Genomic DNA, 19,149 nt, shown 5'->3' on the forward strand with positions numbered 1-19,149 from the left:
TGGAGGGGGATGCTTGCAATGTAAATTGTTGCAGTCTGCATCAACATCTGCCTATATGCAACGTTTCAAGTATGGGGGGTGCACGCAGGGATAGTGGAGGGGGATGCTTGCAATGTAAATTGTTGCAGTCTGCATCAACATCTGCCTAAATGCAAAGTTTCAAGTATGGGGGGTGCACGCAGGGATAGTGGAGGGGGATGCTTGCAATATAAATTGTTGCAGTCTGCATCAACATCTGCCTATATGCAAAGTTTCAAGTAAATACTTTTAATAGTTTTTAAGTTATGCTCTGGGTATGAAAAATCATGGCAAATTTCACCTTGCTGAAACCTTAACCTCTGACCTACCACTATGGTTCATGCACTCTGCACATTGTCTCATAATCACCTACCTACATGCCAAGTTTAAAGTCAATACCTTTAATGGTTATAAAGTTATGCTCATGACAGGAATTATGACGGACGGATGGACCGACACACGCGCCATCACATAATACATCCTGTTTTTCCAAAACGGGCACATAAAAAGTGTTTATTTTGTATATAACATTGGTGTAATGATAACAAGCATGGCCAGTTCTGCAAGATTGCAGGCACAATTTGACATCATTTGACAAAAACATAAACCAAATACTAGTAGTGCTGCTCCAAAAACACAACAATGAATTTTCTTCATAAACTTTCAACTTTGAGAATATAATAAAATGAATTTTAGCTTCATCAACAGCTGTCTGATAGTATTGAGATACTTCTGTATTTACCTGCTGTTGGTATAGCATCGGCTGTTTGGAACTTGTCAGCATATCTCTCTTCAGTCTTGCTTCTCCCTGCTTTCTTATGTTTATCACATAGCCAGACCATTTTTCCATTAACCTGACATCTGCAATGTATACAATAAAATCTATAAGAAGATCCCTCGGAAGCAATTTATTAGAATGCAACCAAGCAAAACTATAGAAGACTACTTTCAATTGAGTCTGTTCATGAGAGGCAACAGAAAGTTGTAGACCACTCAAGTGCACTAGCACTGGCTTAAGTGGAACTGTATTACACAGATACTGAACTGACTCCATGATCCCACAGGACCAGAAAATATAACAACACTGAGTTCAAGTATGGGGGAGACAATTTACAGCCACAACATGGCAACTAAAAATTGCTGTTGTGATAGATAACGAAATATACAGGAAGATCCTTCCGAAGCGTAGAACACAACCAAGCTGTAAGATTCCTCCACTGACTGCAGATCAGAGTATCTAGGCTAGGGAGTAACCCTATTTAGGCACTAACACGGCAGTGATACAATATTTTTCTTGCATGTTATATTCAATGAATAATAGTAACAAGAAAGTAAAACAAATGATTTTTATATCAGCTCTTTTTTTCTCACAGTAGAATATTTAAAGCACAGGAAATTTACTTCCACAAACAGGGAACACATCATGACATTACAAAGCCAAACTACTATGTAAGAGTTACAATTTTCTCTTATCACCCGAGTATAACATTACTGTAAAATCATTTAATTTCGAGGGCAAAAAATTTTGTGATTTTGGTCAAAACGGCAGTTGCGTGGGGATATGAATTTGTGGATTTCAACTATGGAACATGAAATGAATGAGAAGTTTTCTTGTTCGTTGGGATTAAATTTCGTGGATTGACTCAACAACGGAACTCACGAAAATTATTCCCCCATGAATATTAATGATTTCACAGAATTTTTCTTTTTTATAAAATAACATTTTTTTTTAATCAAGAAGTATACTAGTATAAGGAATGAAGAGGAACAATCTAGGTATTTGAATTTGGTCAAGTTTTACAAGCATTAGGTTTGAAACAGTACAAACTGCATACATGTATAGATAAACACAGTATAAATGTGTACTGCGACTAAAAAAGGGCTTTTTTTAACAATCAACTGTTACTACATGACACTAATTATGACTGTAGCTCGATATGCGCACATAATTCATATATTTATTAAAATCATATACATCTGATGAGGGACTCTATACATTTGAAGTAAATATCTTAAAATAAAATATTTCGTGGAAGATAGCCATTGGGTATCTTTAAACAACTTGATGACTAAATCACTTATTCACATGAGAGTAGATTAGACCGCAGGTACCTGTGTAGACCAGCCATAGATCTTGCCTTGTCCTCTTGCATCACTGACGTACGCAAATTTAAATATTCTTCCTTGAAGTCACCTCCACTTTTTATTCCAATCTGAAAAGAGCAGTGATTGTTACATTTTTTAGATGTCTGACATTGTTGCATAAAATATATGACCAAAAGACAACTGTGAAACATTGATAACTTGAGCATGGATGGACAGATACAGCATCCCAGTTCACTTGAGCATTGATAGATGTAACATTCTGTCACACTTCAGCATATCTTGTCTTACCCAAGTGCCAATAGCTACATCATCTGGGCTCATCTTAGTAATTCGTAATTGAGCCTGCCATGGGAAAACCAACATAGTGGCTTTGCGACCAGCATGGATCCAGACCAGCCTGCGCATCCACGCAGTCTGGTCAGGATCCATGCTGTTCGCTTTCAAAGCCTATTGCAATTAAAGAAACTGTTAGCGAACAGCATGGATCCTGACCAGACTGCACGGATGCGCAGGCTGGTCTGGATCCATGCTGGTCGCAAAGCCACTATGTTGGTTTTCCCATGGCACGGCTCATATGGTTTTTACTTGTATTGTCTATGTTTGTATTACTAAAAAAACACTGGATAACTAGCTCTAAAGTCTGTTCCATTCCAAAGGTTTACCCCAACTTTGGTGTCATATGACAAAACTACGACACTTACCGGCGAAGTACACATGGTTTGATAAACTAGAAAAAAGTCACCCTCGAGAAATTTAACGATTTTTTTCTGCTTTGCCAAATATCCAAATAAATGACAAATTTATATTTTCAACGGCAGTCTCCCATTGTAATTTCTTGTCGCCATTGGAGTTTGCTCTCTAAATTTAAGTATAACGGGAAAATTCACGTGAATTTTATCGGGAGCGACTCAAAACTCATTTCGTTTACAATTCCCTACAAGGCTACATGTAAATGCATTGAGTGAACTGAAATTTTATGTTTAAAAATATGTTATTTAGATTTAACAAAAATGTAAATTGACTCACTTTTAACCTATCAAAGGTGTAAACACTCCAAAAATCTTCCTAGTCCTCTGTAGCTCTATCCAATTCTCAGTGAATCAGTTGTAAACAAACAAGCTCTTTTACACATCGATGAAATTCAGGCATCAATCGCACCATGCCCTTGAAACGATGACTTGCTCAATTTAACATCATTTCCAAACGCATGGTTCAAAGATAACCTGTATTTTAGCATCCTTACTGAAGTATTTACAGTCCACCACATATCCAATTTCTTTCACAATTTTCAGTTTTCAAAACACAATATTCGCCATACCGAGTCCCGGTTGAGTATGCTTCTTTTTCTCCGAAAGAAACTTATGACGTATAAGATAAATGACGTAGTATTGCTGGCAATATGCAGATTTATTCGAGGCGCACAAGGGAAGAATTACACAGGTGTAGATACACAATTAGCCGATAGAAGATAGACATCTTGACGTACATCACGCTAGAATTAAATTTTACTTTTTGAAATATATGTTTAAAAAATGCTTAATTGCTTATCATTTCATCAACCTATCTGGGTTTTTTTTGTTTGTTTGTTTTTTTTTATTATAATTTTGCTGTTTAGGCCTATATGAAAGCATCTCTTTTTAAACTCTTGATCCGAAGGCTGCTAATTTAGATTTCTTTAAAAGCGAAATCGGATCCGAACACATTCTCTCTGTTTATTAAATTATTATTATCATCATTATTATTATAATTATTATGTCAGATTTATATTTGACTCAGAGAGAAGTCATAGAGCGTAGAATATTGTTATTTATAACCGCCGATTTCAATTATGAAATATATCCCCGAACTATCATTTTATCAACTTTTATTGTCCACCGGAAGTACGATGTCCAGAAACAGATCTAAACATTCAAATACTATTTTCAGATCATTCATGAATAATTAACGGTAATGTGAGCTGAAACGTTTTTCCGTTAAAGTTTTACTTCAGTCTTACATTATTCTTGAAACTGCCAGTCAGGGTTTTTAACAAAGGTATGATATTTTCTTTTTGTTCCTGTTCATTATTTTTATATATCGTACATTTATGTTGAACATGTAGGCTGGAGTATGCTTTTAAATTCCACAAGATATGACATTGTGCGTAATCGTCGCAAGTGTTACGTCACTTCAGTTTTCTGCTGGATTAAACGAGCACAGATTAATTATTGTCTCTGGCACAAAGTCTTGTTGATAAAGTCCACGGAGACCGATTAATAATTCTTTTTTTCGGCTGCTCACACGTGTATCATAACAAGGCGCGCGATCGAAGAAAATATAATAGAATGTTCAAAATGATAAGCAGAAAGTGTAACATAGGCGTAGGAGCAGCGGGACCTGAAGGACACCCACAAATATGGTGTACAGCATGTATTTTGTTTGCCCCCCCCCCCACCCCTCCGCCACTCCCCGTCGTTCCCCGCACTTTTAATTAAAACAAGAGGTTTTTCCATAGAAGTAACAGAAAAGGACTGTTTTGCTCATGCAAAATGTATGTCAAATAATCATACAGGCTTTTTGCCGTGCAGTTCCGCGGGAATTAATATCTCTATGTATATGTAATTGTTATGTGTTTTATGTTATCCGTTCCTAATTTTGGCGGGAACACTGCACGTGTTTTTATTGCGCTCCACCGGTTCATTAGCATAAAGTTTCATGTTGCCGTCATGGTTTTATATCAACAGAAACGATTCTGATTTTATTATAAAACGTAATCTTGAATTATTCTGTAAGTTTACCAAATGAAAATACGCGATTCTGAGCGTGAGTGAATTTCGGGCTGACCCAGGGGAATTTGACATTTCAAAAATGTTGTTGTCTAAATCCCCACCCCAGAGACAACCTTTTTTGTCTAAATCCCACCCTAGAGCCTGGTTGGTACATCAAATGTTTGTCAAATTCCCGCCCATCCCCTTGCACCTTCAGTAATCTGTGTTTTGCTGAATTACTTTTGTTCTCTTATTTCTGGTTTAGAGGGTGATTTTCAAAGTCAAATGAATAGATTTCAAATGTAGCAAATAAGCGAAAGCACATTATTTTTAAAAGGATATTTACTTGAAAAAAAAAAGATTTGTGCGATTTCCCTAAAAATCTTCACAATTTTTTTTTTTTTGCTTTTTTCAGACAGGAGAGTGAAAGTTAAAAACGAAAAGTGTAGTTTTTATCTGTTTAACATTTTCTGCTTGAAATAAATCACTACGAAATGTTAAAGTTACAAACCTCTTCAAGTCTTTGTTGGAGTATCTCTCCCTCTGGCTTTGTCAAGCATTCCAACAGTATATTACTGTATTTCATAATGGTGTAAATTCTAGTCAGGTATGGGGCTGAATTCTCTATCAACTGTTGTTCATCTTCTAAGTCAAGGTCTGGAAATGTTAAATACTTTGGCATAACATGCCAGCCCTGAAATCATAACATGACAGTGTATAACAAACTTTTGCATTGAACTTTAATATCAGTTTTTATACATTTTCTATCACCATTTAAGTGATTTATCACAGTCATTCAGGTTACTTAACTGAACACCTGCTAAAAATACCAGACTCTTTTTTTTTTTGGCACATGATATTTAGCTTGACTAATGGTAATCAAGTGGTTCAATCTCATAAAATAATGGAACTCTTAGTTTAAGATGGCCATGATGACCCTATCTGTGTCACACAATACCATCTGCTGACCTTGCATTGTGCTGAATAAGACTACAATAAAGTCAAAATATCCGGCAAGTCATGTTTTATTCTGAGTAATAAAATATTCCAATATTGCACATTTTTGCTCCGAGACGTTAAAAAAACACAGAATTTGTCTAACTGGACCTAAGATTTATTTCAACATAAGCAAAGCTGCAGACCACGAAAACATCAATACAAATAATCAAAGAGCAAAGAAGACAAACAATTATTTACCTCAGTATGCTCACACATCAGTCTGAAGCAGTACTTAGATTTCAGTGGGGCTCTAACAGGTTCTTTGCTTTCTTGCTTTCCCTGAAAAGTGTAAACTTCATTAAAGTTATTTCCACAAAGACCCTCTTAAAGCTTAAAAAAGGTTGTTAAGTTAATTTATTCAAGATATGGAAAGGTATTGTAAAAACAAATCATAAAATATCAAATTTACACTGAAAATCTATCATTAGGGTAATAGGGCATCTGTTATCAGCATGTACCTCATTCAGGTCTCCTTTCGCACTGGTTTCAGTTTGTTCCTTTTCTTCTTTGTCCCTCTTGGCTTGCTCCTCAACTCTTGCAGACTCCCACTCCTGCTTTTCCTTGTCTGTGATAAAATCCACGACAAACAAACAAGGGTATGGTTCAAGGTCAATGCTTAAGAAAGAATTTGTGAGATGACGCAAGAACTTCCTTTGTGTAAGCTCCAACACTTCCTGAAAACAGAAATATTAAATGTTTCTGCATACTGACAGGTCCAAGTTGGTAACCATAAATGATTGAGGTAAAAATGACATATAACCAAAGCTTTGCTATAAAGACCAACTAAGCACTTGTGAACAGAGACCTTGCTGAAAACCATTCTTGAACAGAGATAACGTGGTCTTTTTGTATAAAATTTATATATTTTAAAGCTAGTAAATACTAATAAGTATAAAGTATGAAATACTTTCAAAATTATAGACTTATACCAATGCAATGTCTTCCAAAAAGTTAATATTATAACAGGACATGTGGATCACTGGTCCATTGTTCAATCTATTTATTATTTAATGTCTACATTGAACCCATGTTTGCAGTGCTATAGCCAAAGCTAATGTCAAAATATATTTCCAATGACAGAAAATATGACATACTGAATGGCTTGCCAGTCAGTGAGTGTAAAGTATATGAAAGTTGTACCTGTAAAGCTATATTTCTCTGTGTATCAACATCCTGGCTGACATCTGTCTCTCCTTTACTGCTAGAGATTTTCTCCTGTACCAGCTTCAGGATCTGTAGATACCCAGCTTCATTCTCAAACTGCAGGTTCACTTTGGAACAGTTCTGTCCTACAGACATTAGCCCAACCTACAAAACAAATACATATCAACTAATAAACAGTTCTGTCCAACAGCCATTAATCTAACCTGCATTATAAATAATCATTCACTGTGGGTCAGTTCTGACCTATAGCCATTAGTCCAACCTGCATCACACTTAAACTTTCACCTTGGAACAGTTGTTACCTATACCCAAAAATACAACCTACACTGCACATAAACTTTCACCTTGGAACAGTTCTAACCTATAGCCATTAGTCCAACCTACATTGCAAATAAACTTTCACCTTGGAACAGTTCTAACCTAAAGCCATTTATCCAACCTATATTCCACATAAACTTCACCTTGGAACAGTTGTTACCTATAGCCATTAGTACAACCTACACTGCACATAAACTTTCACCTTGGAACAGTTCTAACCTAAAGCCATTAATCCAACCAACATTCCACATAAACCTTCTCCTTGGAACAGTTGTTACCTAAAGCCACTAATCCAACAAACATTCCACATAAACTTTCTCCTTGGAACAGTTGTTACCTAAAGCCATTAATCCAACCTACATTCCACATAAACTTTCACCTTGGAACAGTTGTTACATAAAGCCACTAATCCAACCTACAATCCACATACACTTTCACATTGGAACAGTTGTTACATAAAGCCATTTATCCAACCTACAGTCCACATAAACTTTCACATTAGAACAGTTGTTACATAAAGCCATTTCTCCAACCAACATTTCACATAAACTTTCACATTGGAACAGTTGTTACCTAAAGCTACTAATCCAACCTACATTCCACATAAACTTTCACATTGGAACAGTTGTTACATAAAGCCACTAATCCAACCTACATTCCACATAAACTTTCACATTGGAACAGTTGTTACATAAAGCCATTAATCCAACCTACGTTCCACATAAACTTTCACATTGGAACAGTTGTTACATAAAGCCACTAATCCAACCTACGTTCCACATAAACTTTCACATTGGAACAGTTGTTACATAAAGCCACTAATCCAACCTACATTCCACATAAACTTTCACATTGGAACAGTTGTTACATAAAGCCACTAATCCAACCTACATTCCACATAAACTTTCACATTGGAACAGTCGTTACATAAAGCCTTTTATCCAACCTACATTCCACATATACTTTCACATTGGAACAGTTGTTACATAAAGCCACTAATCCAACCTACATTCCACATAAACTTTCACATTGGAACAGTTGTTACATAAAGCCACTAATCCAAACTACATTCCACATAAACTTTCACATTGGAACAGTTATTACATAAAGCCACTAATCCAACCTACATTCCACATAAACTTTCACCTTGGAACAGGTCTAACCTAAAGCCATTAATCCAACCTACGTTCCACATAAACTTTCACCTTGGAACAGGTCTAACCTAAAGCCATTAATCCAACCTACGTTCCACATAAACTTTCACCTTGGAACAGGTCTAACCTAAAGCCATTAATCCAACCTATGTTCCACATAAACTTTCACCTTGGAACAGTTGTTACCTAAAGCCATTTATCCAACCTCACACTTATTAAAAGGCACTGGCATGTCTTAAGTAGGTAGTAGCATTACTACACCTTTACTTGCATGAAGGTACAGCCTAAGCAATAATATAGGCTAAGATGTGCTAATAACAACATAAGAACAGCCATTTCCATTTCATACGTTGTTTATGACATACCTTAACACAATAACAAGTATTCAGTAATAACATCATGTAATCATTTTTAAAATAAAATTAAAATGTCATATTTATGAACTTTTCAACATGCCAACTTAGTAAACTGGCTGTGATGTGCCAATATCATATTACTGCAGGCATTTCCAATTACAGTATTGGTTTTCTGATTATGTCCTGCACAAATCTGTCACTATTTATGGTACTTCAAAACAAGACATTTAACACAGTGACAAACAAAGTATCAAAACATACCTCTTTCCTCTCCCATTCATACCCCGTACCAACAACAACAACTATGGTTGGTATACGTAAAGTAATAAGACTTTGTCTAAACTCCATCACACAATTCTTTGATTCAGCATACTGCAAACACAAAAAGAATAATGTTAAATCTTTGAAATTACAGCTGAACCTGCTTTAGTAACCAGCTTAAGCAGGCAGTAAGCTAACTTATCAAAATGACTCTTCATTCTAATTTCACATTGTTTTAACTCTTATCATGCTAAACATGACTGACACCGCCTTTGCGACCAGTGTAGATCTGATCAAGATCTACACTGTTTGCCATTTAGTCAGTATTTTTTGGTAAGCACCCCTTTTGTTAATGGTACTGTCCAAATTTAAAGATGGACAAGTTCATTATAGATATTTAGCAGGGTAAGGGTTAAGCTGCCATCTACCTTAAGCAGCCAGATTGTGTTGCTCTGTGGACTGGCTGCTAAATACAGGTTTCACAGTACTTAGGTTTAATAAAAAAGGGCACAAATTCTAACAACCAGTGACATGCTACAGTGGTGTTTGACTTTGTGAACTCCGTACATATCATATTAGAAGATTACCACCTATGAGTTACCCATACAAAAATGTTTTATTTTCAAATGTTGCAACAAATTAAAACTAGAGTGAAAAGCGCATGTCTTCCACAAATGCCTAATCATCTAAATAGTAAGTCATTCTTTATATATCGTTAATTCACTACAAATGTAACTTTAAAGAGTAAAAAGGCTGATTTCCGGTTATTCAAGGACCATAACTCCAAAGTGTCTGGGCCAATTTGGCTCATTATCGGACTTTCCCTTCTAGAGCCCATGCACATCCACCAAGTCAAAAGGACTCCTATACTACTCAGAGCGCATGCTCTTTGTTGCAGCCAAAAGGAACCCTATACAACTAATAACAAGAGGGCCAAGATGGCCCTAGGTCGCTCACCTGAGAAACACACCATAACAGTGTAAACATGTTTGACCTAGTGATTCCATGGAAAAAAATATTCTGACCAATTATCATTAAAATTGGAGCAAAAATCTTGAGTATAAATAAGTATTTTCTTTGATTTGACCTAGTGACCTAGTTTTTGACCTCAGATGACCCATATTTGAACTTTACCTAGATTTCATCAAGGCTATCATTCTGACCAAATTTTATGAAGATCAATTGAAAAATACAGCCTCTATCGCATACACATGGTTTTTCTTTGATTTGACCTAGTGACCTAGTTTTTGACCCAGATGACCCATATTCAAACTTGACCTAGATTTCATCAAGGCAATCATTCTGACCAAATTTCATGACGATCAATTGAAAAATACAGCCTCATTGCATACAGAAGGGTTTTCTTTGATTTGACTTAGTGACCTACTTTTTGATCCAAGATGAATCATAATCAAACTTTAACATAGATTTTATCAAGGCAATCATTCTGACCAAATTTCCTGAAGATCAATTGAAAAATACAACCTCTATCGCATACACAAGGTTTTTCTTTGATTTCACCTAGTGACCTACTTTTGACCCTAGATGACCCATATTCAAATCTGACCTAGATTGCATCAAGGCAATCATTCTGACTTAATTTCAGGAAGATCAATTGGAAAATATAGCCTCTATTGCATACAGAAGGGTTTTCTTTGATTTGACCTAGTGACCTAATTTCTGACCCCAGATGACCCATTTTCAAACTCGACCTAGATTTCATTAAGGTTATCATCTTGACTTTATTTCATGAAGATCAATCAAAAATACACCCTTTATCGCATATACAAGCTTTTCCTTTGATTTGACCTAGTGACTACTTTTTGACCCCAGATGACCCATATTCAAACTTGATCTAGATTTCATCAAGGCAATCATTCTGACCAAACTTCGTGAAGATTAATTGAAAAATACAGCCTCTATCGCATACACAAGGTTTTTCTTTGATTTGACCTAGTGACCTAGTATTTGACCCCAGATGTCCCATTTTCGAACTAGGCCTAGATTTCATCAAGGTAATCATTCTGACCAAAGTTCATGAAGATCAATTGAAAAATACAGCCTCTATCGCATACACAAGGTTTTTCTTTTATTTGACCTAGTGACCTAGTTTTTGACCCAAGATAACCCGTTTTCAAACTCGGCCTAGATTTCATCAAGATAATCATTCTGACCAAAATTCATGAAGATTAATTGAAAAATACAGCCTCTATCGCATACACAAGGTTTTTCTTTGATCTGACCTAGTGACCTAGTTTTTGACCCCAGATGTCCCATTTTCGAACTCAGCCTAGATTTCTCAAGGCAATCATTCTGACCAATGTTCATGAAGATCAATTGAAAAATACAGCCTCTATCGCATACACAAGGTTTTTCTTTGATTTGACCTAGTGACCTAGTTTTTAACCCCAGATTACCCATTTTCAAACTCGGCCTAGATTTCATCAAGGTTATCATTCTGACCAAATTTGATGAAGATCAGTTGAAAAATATAGCCTCTATTGCATACACAAGCTAAATGTTGACAGACGACAGACAGACAGATGCCTGACGGACATTGAGTGATCAGAAAAACTCACCTGAGCATTGCTCAGGTGAGCTAAAAAGTAGTATAGGGAATATTGGCTCCAACAAAGTGCATGCACTCTGAGTTTTTTTTTTTTGGTAATTCAAGGGCCATAATTCTGAAGTGCCTGGGCCAATTTGGCTAGTTATTGAACTTGGCCGAGGTCTTATGGTCAGACACATTTTGTTCAAGTTTGGTGAAGATCGGGTGAGAAATGTTCGACTTAGAGTGCGGACAAGCTTAGTGACAGACAGACAGACAGACAGACAGACAGGAGTAAATCATTATGTCTCCTACACCACATGCGGTGGGAGACATAATGACTGCATATCTTTTACACTATGCTTCATGACAAAAGTCCCTTGTACTTTATGGCAGGATCCATCTTTATAGTTCTTTCAATATTTGTTGCTATAGGATTCACATGTTTCTATATTTCAACTAAATACAACAACCTCATATTCTCCATATTGTATCTATAACAATGTTCCATGAAAATATCTAAAGATGTCAGGAACCAGCTTTTGTGTATGACAAATGAGCTGTGCCATGAGAAAACCAACATAGTGGGTTTGTGACCAGCATGGATCCAGACCAGCCTGCACATCCGCGCAGTCTGGTCAGGATCCATGCGGTTCGCTTTCAAAGCCTATTGTAATTAGAGAAACCGATAGCTAACAGCATGGATCCTGACCTGACTGTGTGGATGCGCAGGCTGGTCTGGATCCATGCTGGTCGCAAACCCACTATGTTGGTTTTCTCATAGCACGGCTCAAATGGACTGTCAGACAAAAAGTGGGAAAAAAATGACTGTGCATAGTTTCTTACTGCACTCTATATATATTAGTTGTTCCTGTTTTTAACTACTAGTTGCCACAGTAACAACTTTTTGATGTAGCAAAAAAATACAAGGATGTGCATGGCTCCATAGCCCTCATTAAAATGTATGCCCATTAACCATATATCTCAGGCTTTATGAAAAATATTCACAATTCTAAAAATATTGTGTGACAAACAGACTGATGGAAGGACAGCAAACTAAAACTTTCCTTTGACACACTGCTATGAAACTAACAAAATGCATATCTGCAGCTATTTAAGTAAAAATGTAAATCGAGATCTTCATTTAAACATCAGAAAACTAAACAGAACTAGAAAATGCTTTTGTAAAAAAGCGCATGTCTCCCCCAATGCAAAGTCCTATAGGCAAGAAGTCAATAGGGGTCAGGAGCGAAAGTCAAAGAGACACTGATGGTTGGCTGCAATAGGGATTACCTACTTGGCATGTCCAGTCATCCCGCTAAATTTCAACACTCTTGGCCTAATGGTTCTCAGTCACTGTTTAGGCTCCTGTGAAATTGACCTTTGATCAAGTGACCTCAAAATAAATAGGGGTCATCTACTCTGCATGTCCAATCATCCTATTAAGTTTCAACATTGTAGGTCAAGTGGTTCTCAAGTTATTTCCATAAAATGATTTTACATGAACAGGCCACTGTGACCTTGACCTTTAATAGACTGACCCCAAAATCAATAGGGGTCATCTACTCTGCATGTTCAATCATCCTATGAAGTTTCAACATTCTAGGTCAAGTGGTTCTCAAGTTATTGATCGGAACTGGTTATCAATGTTCAGGCCCCTGTGACCTTGACCTTTAACGGAGTGAGCCTAACAAGAGCTGTCTGATGACAGCGCGCTCGACTATTCGAAGAATTGATTGAAGAATGGGGTCAAAATATTTCCACGGATATTCAGACAAAAGAAATAAATAGATTAGACAAACAATGTTCCTGTATTACTTTGATTTCAATAAGTCTTGCACTAAATGGCAATATATGAGCCAATTTCAAAGTCCAAAAAGGGCCATAATTCAGTCAAAATAGTTATGTACTGTTGCCTACAGATGGAAATCATAATGATAAAGAAGTGTTCAAAGTTTAAAAGCCATAATTATGTCAAATAGTTTTGACAAAACATGAACTTGTATGAAAACAGAACCAATTTCAAAGTCCAAAAAGGGCCATAATTCAGCCAAAATAGATGACAGAGTTATGTTCTCTTTCCTACAGATAGAGACTATTATACTAAACAAGTGATAAAAGTATCAAAGCCATATGTCAAACATTTTACAAAAAATATCAACTGGTATGAAAAACTTAACCAAGATTTCTTACCCATAATTCAGCCAAAATTGATGAAGTTATGTACTCTTGCCTATAACTGGACATGGTGATGGTAAACAGGTGTTGAAAGTTTCAAAGCTTTATCTCAAAAGACTTTGTCAAAATATGAACTTGTACGAAATATTAACCCAGATTTCTAAGTCAAAAAGGGCTATAATTCAGCCAAAATCCTTGATGGAGTTATGTACTCTTGCCTATAACTGGACATGGTGATGGTAAACAAGTGTTGAAAGTTTCAAAGCTTTATCTCAAAAGACTTTGTCTAAATATGAACTGGTACGAAAAACTTAACCAAGATTTCTAAGTCAAAAGGGGCCATAATTCAGCCAAAATCCCTGATGGAGTTATGTACTCTTGCCTATAACTGGACATGGTGATGGTAAACAAGTGTTGAAAGTTTCAAAGCTTTATCTTAAAAGACTTTGTCAAAATATGAACTGGTACGAAAAACTTAACCATGATTTCTAAGTCAAAAGGGGCCATAATTCAGCCAAAATCCTTGAAGGAGTTATGTGCTCTTGCCTATAACTGGCCATGATGATGGTAAACAAGTGTTGAAAGTTTCAAAGCTTTATCTCAAAAGACTTTGTCAAAATGTGGACTGGTACGAAAAACTTAACCAAGGTGTGACGCCGACGCCAACGCCGTGGTGAGTAGGATAGCTCTACTTATTCTTCAAATAGTCAAGCTAAAAACAATAGGGGTCATTTACTCTGCATGAACAATCATCCTATGAAGTTTCAACATTCTGGGTCGAGAGGTTTTCAAGTTATTGATTGGAAACGGTTTTCCATGTTCAGGCCACTGTGGCCTTGACCTTTAACAGAGTGACCCTAAAATTGTTAGGGGTCATCTACTCTGCATGACCAATCATCCTATGAAGTTTCATCATTCTGGGTCAAGTGGTTCTCAAGTTACTGACCGGAAATGGTTTTCAATGGTCAGGCCCCTGTGACCTTGACCTTTAATGGAGTGACCCCAAAATCGATAGGGGTCATCTAGTTTGCATGTACAATCATCCTATGAAGTTTCAACATTCTGGGTCAAGTGGTTCTCTAGTTATTGATCGGAAATGGTTTTCCATGTTCAGGCCCCTGTGACCTTGACCTTTGATGGAGTGATCCCAAAATCAATAGGGGTCATCTACTCTTTATGACCAATCATCCTATGAAGTTTCAACATTCTGGGTCAAGTGGTTCTCTAGCTATTGATCGGAAATGGTTTTCAATGTTCAGGCCCCTGTGACCTTGACCTTTGACGGAGTGACCCCAAAATCAATAGGGGTCATCTACTCTTCATGACAAATCATCCTATGAAGTTTCAACATTCTGGGTCAAGTGGTTCTCTAGTTATTGATCGGAAATGGTTTTCAATGTTCAGGCCCCTGTGACCTTGACCTTTGACGGAGTGACCCCAAAATCAATAGGGGTCATCTGCTCTTCATGGCCAATCATCCTATGAAGTTTCAACATTCTGGGTCAAGTGGTTTTCTAGTTATTGATCGGAAATGGTTTTCAATGTTCAGGCCCCTGTGACCTTGACCTTTGACGGAGTGACCCCAAAAACAATAGGGGTCGTCTACTCCAGCAGCCCTACAACCCTGTGAAGTTTGAAGGTTCTAGGTCAAATGGTTCTCCAGTTATTGCTCGGAAATGAAGTGTGACGCACGGACAGGGCAAAAACAATGTCTCCTGGGGGAGACATAATTTGTACTCACCTCATCAGAAACAAAAGCTACCATAACTTTAGCCTCCCTCAAGCCATCTGCTATAGATGTGTACAAACCAACCTGTTACATAAAAGAGAAAACTAAATTTTGAAAACCTACTCTTCATTTTTTTATGACAATATGCATAATCAACATGGATTACTTAACAACATAAATATCTGTCACATCAAATGCCACTTGCCCATTCTATATAATGTAAATATCTTTCTAAATCAAATGGAAATGAATAATAATGTCTTGTACTGATTGAATCAGTTATCTTTCAGTATTCAGTATTATTTTAAAATGTTGATTTAACATCAGAATTTAGAAGTGGCATTAAATATCTACATTTAACTTTAGAATATGGAAGTGGCATTAAATAGCTAAGCATCAATAGCATTGTAGTTAAAAAAACTTTTTTTTTATATTCCATCTCTCACACTACCAGAATTTCATAAGATCATGAAGAAGATGGAAAATGTTATATTTCCTTTATGTTAGATACAAAATACTTTAGATACACAGCTGCTAAGAATAACTTACCCCACCCACTCTCTCAACATCAATCCAACATTTCACTCCCTTGTCACTGAGAAAATTCTTTACAACCCTGGGGTCACCACCAGCCCATCCTAGAGCACCTTCTTTTGCTCTAGACCCTTTTGCAATAGCATCATGGGAATTTGTCCAACAGTAACTGATGAAACATTCAGGAACCTCTTCTTTTATCTATGAAAACAAAATGACATGTTAGCTAATGCCTTGCCGTCCCATTTATCACACTGACCCCACATATTTCTGTGGAGGGTCACAAACCCAGTCATTAACCCTTAGCCTGCTAAATTTCTAAAATGAACTTGTCCATCTTTCAATTGGGACAGTACCATTAACCAAAAAAAGATACTGACTAAATGGTGAACAGTGTAGACCATGATCAGACTGCATGGATGTGCAGGCTGATCTTGGTCTGCACTGGTCACAAAGGCAAAATCACTTGCCACCAGCAGGCTAAGGGTTAACATGGTTCTACTATGCATTAATAAACAGTAAATTAACTTTTTCTTGGACTCTCCCATTTTTCGTTATGTTTAAATATATTAAAACATGGTTCTGCTATACATCATAAAACAGTAAAATTAACCTTTTTCTTGGATTCATTCTTTCTTTTGATGGCGTCATACAGCTCCTTTATCTTGTGCGGGTATCTTTCCTTCTTTGTCATGTCAACAAACACCTAGCCAATTATGAAAGAATTATTAACCACTTAAAAATTAAAAACATTTTAGACAACAACAGTCTTATACAAAACAACTGTTAACAACTTATAACAACAGAATTTACATACATGTTCTTCAAAGAATTCAAACTGATGTCAAACAACTATATCAATTAAAACGTTCAACTCGCAGATTTAGGATGTTAAAAAGCAGTAACTGTTAAATTCTGATAGAGTTTGAAATCTAAATTGTTCCTTGTGAAAATTGTATCATATAATTCTTTGATTGAATGAAGTATGTGCACAATTTTCTGAAATGAATATCAAACAAAATCTAGCAAAGTTAAGCTAACAGAATATATCAGTCTGACATAGGTATTATGTACTCCATGCTTATGGTTAACCTTCTAACCTTCTGAGTGTCATGTTTAAATTTAGTATATATGAAATGTTCTTATAAATCAAACATTCTCAATCAGTGCAGAAATAAAAACAATTTTAACTTTATAGTTTTCACTCTATTTTATTCCATAACATTTCGGTCTTAAGGTCTTTATCAAAATGACAAATCTTGAGTCTATTGTCTACATCATGGCATTCTCTCAATACAGCAACAATTGAAATACAAAGTCGGAATTTTAACTTTGGTGATTTTATTGCCACGTAACATACCTCATCACCTAAGGGCATATTAAGATCCCCTTTTTGCCAGTTTTTAGTCTTTCCAAGTAGCAACAATAGAATCGGTCTATGCAGAACCTCTTTTGTGTACAGCAACAATTTCTTACATTCTGGATTGCCTGCAAAATTATCTGAGAGGCCAAAGACGATGACATCATTTGCTTTGATTGACAGCGTCAGGGCCTCCATGTCTGATGATTCCGGCTTATCAGTGTAAGACCTGCAAAAACAAAAATATTTTCTTTTAATTCCTGGCCCCGTTTTTTATAAATGAGCCGCGCCATGAGAAAACCAACATAGTGGCTTTGCGACCAGCATGGATCCAGACCAGCCTGTGCATCCACGCAGTCTGGTCAAGATCCATGCTGTTCGCTTTCAAACTCTATTGCAATTAGAGAAACCGTTAGCAATCAGCATGGATCCTGAACAGACTGCGCAGATGCGCAGGCTGGTCTGGATCCATGCTGGTCGCAAAGCAACAATGTTGGTTTTCACATGGCACAGTTCAAATGTGTTTTGCATTTCCTTTATCACACATTAGCAGACTGAGAATACCAAACACCTGGTTTCCATAGATGTTGGGTATTGTCAAAGTCCTGATTGAAGTCACCAAATCATACAAATTTATCAGTACAGAGAGTATAAACACAACTCATACACATGAAATCACTCAGCTAGTTACATTTATTATGTCAACATGTTTCATATTTTGTCAAAAATGACTATTTTCTGGTGAAATGAATTTGTTGCTTTCAACTTTTGAAGATGAAATTAATCTGAATTTTATTTATTTATTGGAATAAAATTACAACACAATTCATGAAAAGTACTCTCCTACAAACAATAATGATTTTAATGTGTAGAAATGGTTTAGAAATGACAAAGTTAGATACTGAAAGTACTAACACTTTGAAGGTGTCTTGAGACTGCATGTCCTCCATAATTGTTCCTGGATGTACACATTTATCTGCATCCTTCAAGTCAGGAACATCTTTTGTTGAATACACAAAGAAGACAGACACAGTTTTTTCATGAGTTAAATCAATGAGCTCTCGTACACTGTTACGTAGGTGGCTATCTACCTCATCCATTTTGTCTGAAGGCATGGCATCTGAAACACACAGAAGCAAAGCTCACATACTGTCATCACAATGTGAGTTGGTAAGATATATAGCAGTATGTTTGACATTATAGGACCAACTGGATTCCTTCCTATATGGTTGCAATAACTGAGTTAATTAAATCATCTTTATTCTGCACAGTGCTCAGTACTGTACTGTATGCGTAATTTCTGAGAAGATGTAAAGCATAAGCAATTACATTTACACTTTATTCATAGCTGACTAGAATTCATTTTGTTTTTTTGTTTTTGTTTTTTTTGGGGTTGGGGATGGGGGAGGGGGGTTACTTCACATTGATACACTGTATGTCAAATGGTGGCTATCCAGCTTTTATGCTTTTATGGTGGAGGAGGAAGACCTCAGGTGCCCCTCTGGGCATTATTTCAGTCATGTCTTGACACCTGGGTAGAAACATCAACCTTCGGTAAGCCAGTTGGATGGCTTTCTGGCATGAAAGAACTCTACAAACAAGGCAAGGTTTTAAACTAACAGCTGCAATGGGCAAGTCATTCAAAGTCCCCCCCACCCCGCAGTTGGCTATGGAGGT

At 36.6% G+C, this 19,149-nt stretch overlaps 1 protein-coding gene across 1 annotated transcript in view; it reads right to left on the minus strand.

The window, feature by feature from the left end:
• Positions 1 to 19,149, minus strand: part of LOC123552925 (uncharacterized) — a 106,474-nt gene that overhangs the window by 4,992 nt on the left and 82,333 nt on the right. The window contains exons 44-55 of the mRNA XM_053541508.1: positions 18,388 to 18,592; positions 17,473 to 17,701; positions 16,726 to 16,818; positions 16,128 to 16,313; positions 15,591 to 15,662; positions 9,124 to 9,234; positions 7,011 to 7,178; positions 6,329 to 6,544; positions 6,069 to 6,149; positions 5,383 to 5,565; positions 2,131 to 2,231; positions 761 to 879 (exon numbers count right to left, since the gene is read on the minus strand). Coding sequence (XP_053397483.1) covers positions 761 to 879; positions 2,131 to 2,231; positions 5,383 to 5,565; positions 6,069 to 6,149; positions 6,329 to 6,544; positions 7,011 to 7,178; positions 9,124 to 9,234; positions 15,591 to 15,662; positions 16,128 to 16,313; positions 16,726 to 16,818; positions 17,473 to 17,701; positions 18,388 to 18,592 — 1,764 coding nt within the window. The remainder of the gene's footprint in view (positions 1 to 760; positions 880 to 2,130; positions 2,232 to 5,382; positions 5,566 to 6,068; positions 6,150 to 6,328; positions 6,545 to 7,010; positions 7,179 to 9,123; positions 9,235 to 15,590; positions 15,663 to 16,127; positions 16,314 to 16,725; positions 16,819 to 17,472; positions 17,702 to 18,387; positions 18,593 to 19,149) is intronic.

Source organism: Mercenaria mercenaria, chromosome 4 (genome assembly GCF_021730395.1).
Source record: "Mercenaria mercenaria strain notata chromosome 4, MADL_Memer_1, whole genome shotgun sequence".
NCBI classification, from domain to species: Eukaryota; Metazoa; Mollusca; class Bivalvia; order Venerida; family Veneridae; genus Mercenaria; species Mercenaria mercenaria.